The 12,469-nt window shown below is 36.1% G+C and overlaps 1 protein-coding gene across 6 annotated transcripts in view; it reads left to right on the top strand.

Moving 5' to 3' along the window:
* LOC124157922 (PR domain zinc finger protein 10-like) overlaps positions 1–12,469 on the top strand; it is a 71,374-nt gene that overhangs the window by 25,282 nt on the left and 33,623 nt on the right. For all 6 annotated transcript variants that reach the window (XM_046533009.1, XM_046533010.1, XM_046533011.1 and 3 more), the window contains 6 exons: positions 175–378; positions 4,064–4,161; positions 4,245–4,313; positions 5,866–6,017; positions 8,353–8,439; positions 9,588–9,828. In XM_046533009.1, coding sequence (XP_046388965.1) covers positions 175–378; positions 4,064–4,161; positions 4,245–4,313; positions 5,866–6,017; positions 8,353–8,439; positions 9,588–9,828 — 851 coding nt within the window. The remainder of the gene's footprint in view (positions 1–174; positions 379–4,063; positions 4,162–4,244; positions 4,314–5,865; positions 6,018–8,352; positions 8,440–9,587; positions 9,829–12,469) is intronic.

The raw sequence follows: 12,469 nt of genomic DNA, 5'->3' as shown, positions 1-12,469 counted from the left end.
TAGCTCTGCGATTATAGGCGTAGGGTTTTTTTAAACTGGGTTATAGATTATTTATTTAATGAATTATAATGTTTGTGTGGCTTAAATTTATATGAAAATGACATAAAAATTTTCTATTCTTTCCTTAACCAAGTTCTAATTTTTTGTCTTTTCTTTATAATTGTTTTGAAACAGATTCTTCTAACTGGATGAGATTTGTCCGAACGGCAAAAAACTTTAAGGATATTAATCTTATTTTGAGCCAGCAAGGACACTCTCTGTATTTCACTACCACAAGATTGATTCATCCCAGAGAGGAACTTCTGGTGTGGTATAGTCTGCCTTATGCTCAAAGGAGAGGCTTACCCATACTCACTTCAGTGTCGCAGGAAAAAAAAGGTGAGAGATTTTTATTGGAAAGTTAAATCACTTGCATTTTTATCACCTGCACCCTGATTATGTAACTGTGAGAAGGGTGAGAGCGATGTCGTTGCCAGGGGCAACGCGATTCCCACGACGGAAGGTGATAGCAGCGATTGTGAAACTGTGATCGCACTCTTTATCACGCTGCGAGCATTATCGGCCTATCATGTTCGAAACCGATGTGTGACAAGCATATGCTGAGATAAAAACGAGCACTAAATATAAATATTTGCAATAAATTATTGTTTATTTAATTTAAAAATGCCCTATAATTGAGTAAAAACCAATAAAGTTCTTAATTATTTCTACTGGAGTGCTGTCTTGACTTTATCAATTGTCCACGTTGTTCAATTGTTATATGCGCATGGTGGTGAATGCAATTGAGCAGCTTTATTATCACACAGATAATTGGGAAGTACTGCTAATTGAAGCACATCCGTGGTTTAAACATCAATTACTTTATATAGAAGTTTAATTATTAACATTTGCCAAGCATGTTCTCCAATATATCAACATCGTTAATCTCCTTTTCGATTTTTTAATCATCATAAATCAAATATTAACTACTCACATTCAAATCGCTAGTGCGATTACTCTTCCATTATCATTTCAACATTAATTAGTTTCAATCCAAGGTCACGACTTTTCGACCATTCTCTACGATATGGCAAATATAATGACTGCAGCATCTCCCGGTGAGCATTAGCATAATAGATTACGTTATCACACATCGAAAAGTAATTCTACACTTTCCCCATAACTTTACCATAATACAAGTACTTAATCGTAATATTACTTATTGGCGAAGCGAAGTAGTTAGCCTTGAACTGCCTCCATTTTATGTTTTCATTATTTGTTATTGTTATTTCAAAGACTCCGCAGACGACGCATTCCCGGACAGAGATGTGTTGAAGGATTTCATTGGCTCTTCAGATTTCTCAATGATACCAACCTCGCGCGCTCGTACCCATATGATACGCGCGATGACGGTGGCTTACATGATCGCATGATACAGCGAAACGTGATAGGAGAACGTGATGGTCATGTATCGCCGTCGTCGCTGTCACATTTACATAATCGAGGCGCTGGTGTCTTGAACTTTTTGGAAGGGTTATGACTTCATTTGCTCTTTAAAACTCTTCTAAGCAAGGATGTTTTTATTTTATCCCCTCTCCCATTTGTTGCTAGTCTTTTACTTACAAATGTTTTCCCTGTTGCATCATTCACCGCCTACTTATGTGTCTTATCTGAGGCCTTCCTTTGTTATTTTTGCCATCCACATGCCCTTAAATGATTTTTTGCATCAGACCATCATGTATCATTATATGACAGAATAAGTTGAATAAGTTTTTATATCTTCTTCTCAACTAAAAAATTTTGACGTTTTAGGGTGCGATTCATAGACGACACTGAAATTGCTCACTTTACAAAGTCTCTCTTTACGGTAAAGTGAGACTTTAGCTAAATTTCGTTTCAGAGTCGTCCCAAGGATCTCACTTTATAAAGTGGAACTTTAGCTCCTAAAGTCTCGATCATGCATTGAAATTTTTGAGTGTTGGCAATGAACGCTGCGAAAAAGTGAAGAAAAAGATGACACACGATATTAAATGCGTACTTGTTTACATGTTTCTAGCGACTGGGTTTTCGTGTTGTATTTTGCTAAGATTTATTAAGCTGTATTTTCTCGTTTTCTCATATTATGAGCAAATGTAAATGAATACTGCGTCATTGAAAGCTTTTCCGCACTAGCTTTTTTGTACGTTAATGACTGAGTTGGCTGAATAAAAGCTCACTTTTAATTAGCTTCGTGTATTGGTAATGCCCTTCGATGTTCCCAGCGAAGTAAATATTCAAATGCTGATATTTTCACGTCATTTTATGATCATTTTCTATGATTAACTGCATACGGTTGTTTGGACTACATGTTAGTCGAAGTTTGATGGTGTACGTTCATTGAAGGTGGGTGAAATAGTGAAATTCTCTCGCGTTAACTTGAAACTACCAATTAATTTGAAGATTTACCGATCAGTGGTTGTCTCAGTTGGACGCATATTTTGAATGAGGTATGGTTGTTTGTTGAATTCTTTTGTGCTTACCAATATTTTAATTCTTGGAATGTTGACCTAAGGGGTTATATATTCTAGAGAAATGGACGAGAATGTACAGTCAAGAATATCTATATCATCAAAACCAATGAATGAATGGCCACGCAATGAAACATGTTGAATGTGAGAATGGACTTATATCAATAAATATCTCTTTTCTACTTTAAAAGATGCCTCGACATATGTGAATACCTAACCCGAGTATCCATTCACGAATTTTGCAGTAGAAAATGTCAGTGAAGTCTGTGATGCTGTGTAAATAACATTTCATAACAATCCTACATCCTCGAGGAAACATTGCTTTGCTGCTGATAATATGGCTATGAAGGAAAGTACGTTTTACTTTTTATTGCTGCCTTTCATGACGAGATCTTTTATCATCATTGTAAACATGCAAATGCATAGTCGAAAAACGAAACAGAAACTCGACTCTAGTTTCACAATCACAGAAACATGTTAAGCGTGATATGGAGGCATACGGAAAGAGTACATTAAGCAAATATTGAATGAAAACGCTTAAAATGCAATACAAGGTGTAGAAACTAGTATTTGGCTGGCCAAACGATATGAAAATCAAGTCTTTGTTTACGAAGGCTATTGACGCCAATGTATAAACAGAATTTTGCTATCATATTCAAGTATCTTTAAGGAAAATTCTAGAATATGAACGTATAAATAACCTAAGAACTTAACAATTAACTTGTATATAAAATCAACATAAATTATGCCAACCTGTTCAACCACTTACTGTGTTGTAATTATCACACGACCGATAGAGTTAAACTTCAAAATATAAGAATTGGGTCATCTCCATCAATACCGACTCGATATATATTCAGGGAAAAGACATATATTACTTGTCTGGTTATTTCTTGAAACGCGCCAGTTTGCTGCTGTGTTCTCACCAAAAAATTAGTTCATATTCATTTCCGTAACCCAAATATCTTCATATTTCAACTTCAATAACAGCCGGTGCAGCCATATTTATTCATCCGTAAAGGACACTTTAGCCCTAAAGTGAGCTCCGGTTGGGCACTTTACGGTAAAGTGACGATTCGGCCATTTTTCCTCTAAAGTGGCGTTTATGAAACGGAAAAAGCAGACTTTAGCCCGGCTAAAGTATACTTTAGCCTAAAGTGCCGTCTATGAATCGCACCCTTAATTACTATCAGAAATTTGGAAAAGTTGCTCATGACTCATTTTTGCATTCTGAATATATGTGTGTGAGCTGTAGTAGGAGGTGCCTTATAGTTAATTTTTTTCTACTTGTTGTATATACATATATATGTACTTGGGATGAGATAATGTCTTAATGTGTTTTTCCCTATTTTATTTGTCTGTCTAAATATTTTATCAGAGTAAAGGAATCGATCCTTTTTGTCCAAATCATTTTCACAAAATTATTCTAGCATAGGTATGATGATTCCATCATACTACATAGAGGTTTTAAGTTCTCTCTCTATATATGTATAATGTTTTAGATGCTCTTCCTAATGAACATAAAAATTTCTCATTTCGTTACGCAATGAGATAATTGAATTTTTTTTCTGCCATAGTGAAAGAAGAAATTGAGAATTGGCCATGCTTTGAGTGCAATGATAAATTTCATACATCAGAGCAACTTCAGAAGCACCTGAATGATGTTCACGATCAGGTTAGTACCTTTTACTTTTGATTTAGAAGACTATTTATCCTCTTGAGAGTGTATATTAAGTTAATTATTTATACCCTCCATAGAGTGATGACGGCAGCCCTCCTAGAACCAGGTCCAGGCAGTCCAGTTTGTCAGCTAGAAGAAAAAGTGATGTGAGTTAATGTATTTTTTCCGTATTATATTCGTCTGCCTAAATATTTTATTAGAGTAAAGGAATCAATCCTTTTTATCCAAATTATTTTCCCAAAATTGTTCTGGCATAGGTATGAATCTTCCATCATAATGCTTAGAGGTTTCAAATTCTCTCTCTCTTTAAATATAGCTCACTGAGGAGGATTTAAGTGAACTTTGAAATGCTAATGAGGAAATGTTTTTGCATGTTTATGCATTAAAGTGACATGCTACCACCTTCACTACACATTATTGCGGGAGTTCATGCATAGCCTTAGTAGTTTTCTATAAATTAGTGTATTTCCTCTATGGCAAACTTGTCAAACCTTCAACCAATTCAACCCCATGATTGCTGTAAGCTTATGTGCCTTCCTATCTCTTTTTGTCATCAGTGGTAGAAATTTGCTATAACTCACTCAATCTAAATTGTCATTTGAATGTTTTAATAGAAAGATTATCTATTATTTTGTAAGGATGGACTGATACCAGATATGTATCACCATTTTTCACCCCTGTGACATTGCCACCACTACAATATTTTCAAATGAAAATGTGAGAGCTCTTGTAATTTTGTGGCTCATTGGAAAGTTGTGCCGTGATGTAACACAGCTTAATCGTCGCTTTACCCATATTTCTGATTTTATTGAAGTTTCAATGGTTTTATTGTGTTTGGCCTCCATAGTACAATATAATTGCTCTTGGCAGTTTTAAAATTGTTTTTTTAAAATGTCCCCAAACATTTTGAAAAGTATGCATTTGTGGCAACTCTGTTGTCATATCACACATTTCCTACTACTCCTATGACTGTGTGTGATCGTTACCATTATGTCGGTACTAATAAGTAATAATAATAATAATGAAAATAATATTTTTATTGGTCACAGAAAGTGCTAGCCTTCACCATTTACATATCTTGTAATGAATTTGGGGACAAAGTTTGCTAACACCAGAAAAATACTGCTGTTGTGTGTCATTATTCATAAAAATGATGTGCTTGTTTGCAAGTAAGCCTGATGCTTAAAAGTGAATTTATTGTCAATGGACATTGCCCCTATAATCATATCACATAGTCAGGTTCCATCAATGTTATGTAGTAAGTCATGTACATAATTTGACTGTGATGGAGTTGGCAAGGGGAGAGAGTAAAACAGTGAGTCTGTGCATTTTAGTTAATTGAAAGATAAATATTAAAATGCTTTTTAAAAGAAGGATTCATGAATTCAACAAGGCTGTTGCTAGAAAAAAATGTGAAGGGTTCATTTGAAGGCATTACAATCAAGATAGTGTCTCCCTTACTATTGAAGAGGCTTTAAATTCCTTAATTACTTACTCTTACCATTTCCTGAACATAAAATGTGTGATTTTTTTATAAAAAAATTGTTAGGAATGGTTCCTAGTGGACAGTAAGATGGTATTTCAATATGGGGATTCACCTTAGGTAAACCAAGTTCCCTTTTATGTCTTTCTTATACTGTGATTTTCACTTAATTATGATATACATATGCTGACATTATGTGTATCATATCCTTATAGAGAATATCTGGAGAATACAAATGCCAGACCTGCAATCGAACATTTCCTCGAAATTATAGCCTTAAGAGACACCTGGTTCTTCACACTGGAGAGAAAAAGTATTCTTGCAACATATGTGGACTCCAGTTTTCTCATCCATACAACAAAGATCGGTGAGTTTTTGTCATTGCTATGTTTTGATGCTATTAAAGAAGTCCCATCAGCTCATAACAATAAAACACTTGGTAGATTGTGAGATAAAACAAAATGCATTATTGTCACCCAGTGATATAATCAATATGCTACCTTTAATCAGTAGGCACACCCATAATCAACCACCTTTCCCATAAATTTGTGTATTTCCATTATTAGCTTCGCAAATAGGGTAGTTTCCTTCATCAAAGAAAACGAAAGGCTTTGATTGCGATTCGTTACCCACGATTAGTGTATTCATAATATACAAATTATTTGGTTTTAGAAATACCGGTTTAGACGAATGGCAATGGTCAATTTTATCCTCATTTGAAGAAGCCCAGATTGGCGCCCATGCGATTCCACTCCACGTGACGTCACGGTGACCTAGATAGGAGTTAGGAGTTTTACATTGTCTGAGATTACCAATGCATGCATGAGTCACAGAGCTCAGGGAAACATGTCTTAATTATCACCTATTAAAACCGGCTAAGGTAGGAAAGTTTTCTTCATTTGATAACGTATTAATAATCCTTATTAAAGCCAAGTGCTACCAGCCAGCAGGGTACTCTGTTACCTGCTAGAATCCTGCGTCGTATCAGTGTTCAAAGCCTCGCCCCAAGGTCACCTCACTTGCGGCAGCGGGAACCAGAACGACGTCACACGGAGATTTCCCAGCATTCATACTTACCCGTCGCGTTTTCGCGCTCTTAAAAATTTTCATTTTCATTTAATCGCAAAAAATAGATATCGTCATTTAAAAATCTAAAAGCGTGACATGTGTACTCCAGGAGTAATAATGTTTCGATTTAGGCAATAAAAAAATAATAGTAAACCACCCTATTGCGCATCTTCTCAACAGCCACCTCCTTGTATAGCTCATGGTTGCTTCACTTTTGACCAACATCCACATGATGATGACGCATCACATCAAATGTTTGACTCACTTAGTGATTCAGGTCAAAGCTTGGTTCAGAAAGGCGAGGTTAGAGCTTGTGAAAAATCATTCAGTTTGCATGTTTTTGCCTCCCACTCTGCTAAGTGCTCCTGACCATTCATCCCTTTCTTTTCCTCTGCTCGGAACTGAGCCTTCCTCTTCCAAGTGTCCTCTTCCAAATGCATCCCTTCCTCCTCTTGGAGCTCACGACTAGACAAATGGACTGACATTGCTTCCGATGTATTGAGAAAGAGTTGCACTGATGGAAACAACAGTGGCACCGAGCATTGAAGGAGTTGATGGCATATATAGCCAGGGGCGCAGCTAGGAATTAAGGCTAGGGGGGGTTTCAGGTACAAATAACACTGGGGTGCCTGGGGTAGTATACCCTCCAGGGGAAGCGGTAGTTGCCGGGGGCCCTCCGCCAGAAAAAAATTAAGACAAATGGTTCAAAATGTTGAGTTTTACGGCCTTCTGAGGGATATTTTGTTAATCCTCACATTATTCTAAAGCCAATATTAAGCCAAATAAGTAAAATAGATTTAACTTAATATTTCTCTGAGCTCTGGGGGGGGTTTTATCCCCCATAACCCCCCCTCGCTGTGCCACTGTATATAGCTGACAACTCATTACCTCATTAAACACAGTGAACATATATTGCAAAGGTCATTGGAAGTAGTGAAATATATCTTATCAATTTTTTTCAACCAATAACATTTAATGTTTTATATTCTGTGATATATTTATATTTTGCATGTTATTTTCATTCTGAAATTTTGGAAGTAATGTGACCTTATTTATTAAAAATTATTTTCAAAATGAATACATTTACTTCAAATTTTATGGAGGCATACGGTTATCCAAAATTTGAACTTAACCACAGTCACTTTTTTAAGACAGCTTTTACGGAGGCTAAGATTTAGCTGATGGAAAATAGTTATAGTTTATTTGAAAGTTCAATATTTCATTCAAAATTTTCAATGGGCATGCACGTAAAAATCATGTGTGAATTTCAGTATGATGTTCAAGTATTTGAAGCCTGATTTGATGAAATGGGATATTGATGTGGCCAAGTATTTTTGTGTAGTTATTCTAGTATGTTGGGACTAGCCATGCAGATAAATCACCCAAAATGCAAAAAATGTGCAAAATTCTGCAGAGGGAAATATGCTCAGACCATCTTGTTCAGTTGTGTCAGTCAATTTCCACAGTGGGGATTGATGCCTCAGTCACTTAACTGTCTAAAGCACTCGGCCAGAAATCAAGGGATCCGGGTTCAAGTCCCGGTCAAGGCGAATGATTTTTTTCATACATGGAATTTTGCACATTTGTGTGTATTTCTTTAGGTTCATAATTTTTTAATTTGAATCGAATTTCAGGCATTTCAAGAAGCATCTTAGAAAGGTTGAGGATGTGCAAGTGAATGGAAAGGATCTTTCTGATTCATCAAAAAGTGGCTCTGAGAGGTAATGCACAAAGTATTATTTTTTCAAAGTTTTCTCTTGGGTTACTATCATCTTTTTGCATAGTAAAGTTATTTTTAAGTATTTTTCAGCCTTTGATATCATTAGTTCTTACCATCATATCAGTTAGAAAGTACTTAAAAGTTAAGGTTGAGTTTTTTGTAAGAAAATTCTTTGTAAGATATTCAGAAATTAATATGGACATTCATGCTGTTCAGCTTTAGATATGAAGATGCTCAATTATGTTCTCTGCTGTTTATTAAGTGTATTCATTTACAGTAATTTATGGTCTTTATTTGAAGCTGTTATTTTATAATTTAAGTAACTGATTTAAATAATGACAAATAAATAAAATGTAATACATGTTGGCAGGTAACACTATTAACTTAGGTAAAGTTTTTTGTTCCCTGTGATACCAGTGTCACTGAAGGTACTGTACGGTAAATAATTCTCACGCAGTGGGCATGAAGACCTCCAGCTGAGCTGTTAGCATTAGCCTCCTGATCATATTGGGATCATCATAGCCCAAAATTGGGGGGTCAAGCCATACCCAACTTACAGCTGGTCATAGGTGTGGTCTGGTGTTTTTCAAATATATCTGAAAGATTATGAGTTAAAATTTTCCAAGTTTTAGTGCTTTATCTGTCTGCATATCATTCATTCCTTAATAACTTTATTTTTTTGAGAATTAGGTGATGTAAGTCATGTGTATTCATAACTATTGCCAAAGTTATGAAAATACTTTTTCCTGATCGTGGAAAAAAATAACATATATGTGGCTCTTCCTTCATTTGATGGATTTTCAACTTTTTAATTTATTAACTTCTGTCCTTGTTTGATAACTTCATGAGAAAATCTTAGAACATTTAATGTAGAGAGAGGAGAGATAGAAGTTGGATAGATTTCGGGAAAATTATAATGATGATGTTTGCTGAAAGGAATAAAAATATCATCCTGTTCATATTTTAGATGAGGGGCTACTACTTGTGTTCATTTTTATCCATTAATTTCAAATTCCAGTGGAATTAGTGAACTTTTTGACTAGATTCTAGTGGACTTAATTTTCTGTGCTGAATATATGCATTGTATCATTATCTAACTCCTTTTTTATTCACTCCTTTGTAAGTGTATTTATTTGTTATTTTCTACAGGACACCAAATGAATGGTTATGCATTCATTGTAGCCTATCCTTCGACTCACCATCTGTTCTTAGTCTTCACACTTTGGAACATGCTGCCGAAAATCTTGAGGGCAATCTTGAAAGTGAAGAGACGAAAGATTGGGAAGAGGCTGCTGATATAATTCTTGCGTTTGCATCATCTAGTGTCAGTGGTAAAAAGCTTGCTGCTGATTTTGCTATCAAGACATTGCATTGTCCACAGTGTAAACAGGTTAGTTTTTGCTTTACTTGGACTGAAGTGCACATATTTTCTGTGTAAACCTTCTCCTCCTTTATCCCTTTCATTTGTAATCTTGAACAGGCGATAGAGGAAGATAATTCTTTTCTGAGTGGTTATCCTTCTCCATTGAGTCTATGCTTGTTGCCCCCCCCCCCCCCTGTGGTGATAATCTGTATCGAAACTAGTGATGGGTCGATTCCAAAATTTTATCGATTCCGATCCCGATTCCGATTCTGACATTTCGATTCCGATTCTACCGATACCGATTCCATCGATTCTGATGCCATAGGCTCCAAGAAAAATATCACTTAATTCCAGGCAACAAGAAAACCACTTTTAAAAATATTACTCTGTGAGAGAGTCAGTTGACAAAAGCATCTTTCAAATAATTCCTATGTAATTAAAATATAATAGCTAAATTTCAAAACAGAATATACCTGAGTACAGAAATTTTCATAGCTGTAATAAAGATTACATACTACGTATATGAATCTATGTAATATTTGGCCCTTTCAAATTCTCAAGCAGAAAAACCAATTATTCTACATGCTCAGCCAACAGGTTTTGACGTCTCCATGTTATAGTATTACTGCCTGCAGAAAATTGCCTTTTGCTACACATGTGTGTTATTGGGCATGTACTTTCCCACCAAAATTGCAAGATTTCGGAAACTTTGGAATTTTTATTAAAAATTATATCAACGATTTTTTGGATCTTGAATCTTCATGGAATTCAAGTGGTCGAAGCGAACAACTATAGAACTAAACTTTAGTTTTGTAGAGCCAAAAAAATGCTATAGCTAGGTTGATTAAATGACGTGAGAAGTATATATACTTCTCACGTCATTTAATCAACCTTAAAATCTCTTGCTTTAAGTTCAAGAAAGAAACTAAACGCTACAAATGAATATCACATCGGACGGTCGCAGTAATAAAGAAGGCTAAAAGAGCCTTGTGGTGTGGAAACTCCCCCTACCGCCCGACTCACCTCGGCGAAGGTGGAAAGGGAAAAAGGGTATTGGTTGTTGCCTTTCACGGAAATAGTTCTTTTTTCACTCTCTTAAGCATGCTGACTTAATTTCTTCACTTTACTTCAATACCCGAGGCATATTTCTTATGCGTGGGATGGTTCCAAAAAATATCCAATCCTTAGTATTTTCACTCGAGTAATGCGCTAAATGGTCAAGTCGATCTATACATAATCCTTTTTAACATCCTCAGTTTAGTGTTTTAAGTCAATGAAGACGATTATCTATGCTTTAAATGACGATTTTCAAGACTAATGTTTTAAAAAACTTGAAAAATCGGCCTGTTACCGAGCCTTAAAGTTCCGCAGCGTGTAGCTCAGCCTTGACGCGCGATTGAAAAATCGCTCGTATTTCCTTCTTCGCAAACTTTTTTTTCAAGATTTCTTATTATTACTCTTTAGAAATCTCTACTTTATATTGCGGTTCAAATTTTCCGAGTTATATTTTTCGTAAACGAAAGATAATGTCTACTTTATGTCAAATTTCACGTGAAAAACGGGTCGGCCATTTTGCGTTGTAAAACCCGACAGATGAGAGCCAAAATCTTCGAAAGTCATTGAAAGTATAGGCAAAGCACCAGATCAAAGGAATATTGCGTTTTATATTCCATAAAACTCACACCAACGCAAAACCACTTGGATAAATTCAAAGATTTTTTGAGGAAAAACGATATCTCGCGAGGCATTGAAAAATTGGTCATGCTTGGGCCTCTGTATCTCACTAAAGGTTCGTATTTATGTGAAATGGCATATAAAGCAATATTTGGTAATGATTTATGAGTATTTACGCTGAGTTTCAAGTCTCTATCCCCAAAAAGGTCATTTTGGACTTTATTCCAGCTTTTTCCGATTTCAGACTAGTGTGCGCCGGGTAGGAAGACGATCGGCCGCTGCGGCTGGCGTAAAGGTATTCGGCGCCCACGTCGACAACTATAGTGTATTCGGCAAGCTGAAACTACCAGGCCGTGTACCAGGCCAAGGCATTAGAATGGCTTATCGGCTTTAAAAACTGCATTATTACATGAGTTTCATGATAGCGCTTCCTATCGCCAGATTGCTGGACCTACTAGCCTCGAAAGCACTGTAACCTTAACTACTCGACTCGACATTCGTAATGCGACTCGGAACGCTCGAGTCGAGTACCAACTACTCGATCGACTTGAATTTTCGAGTACTCGCACATCCCAAGAAGATATGTGTTTTGTTATTACGATTACGTGGCGCGAAAATTCAAATGACTGTTGGAAACGCGGTCGTTTATTTTGTTGTTTTAAGTACTACTGGAATCGGAATCGATTTTTCGCCTTGGCAAGTACTCGTTTTCGATTCCGGTTCTTGGCCGAGAATCGAGGAATCGAAGAATCGAGGAATCGAACCGACCCATCACTAATCGAAACCTGATTGAAGTAGCATCTATTTCATATTCTTTTGTATTTTAATTGGAGAGCAGAGAACATTGGCCAAATGTTTGTATGCTTGGTTACCGATTTAATCATCCTGGATTAAAATCCTTGGTAAAGCCTTTAAACATTCCCAACATGAATCCCTCTAGCAGAGGTGGCCAGGGAAGAAACTAGTCCCTTGATCCCTGAATAATAATGGTAAT

Source organism: Ischnura elegans, chromosome 4 (genome assembly GCF_921293095.1).
Source record: "Ischnura elegans chromosome 4, ioIscEleg1.1, whole genome shotgun sequence".
Taxonomy (NCBI): Eukaryota; Metazoa; Arthropoda; class Insecta; order Odonata; family Coenagrionidae; genus Ischnura; species Ischnura elegans.
This window is presented reverse-complemented; position numbering and strand designations above follow the sequence as displayed.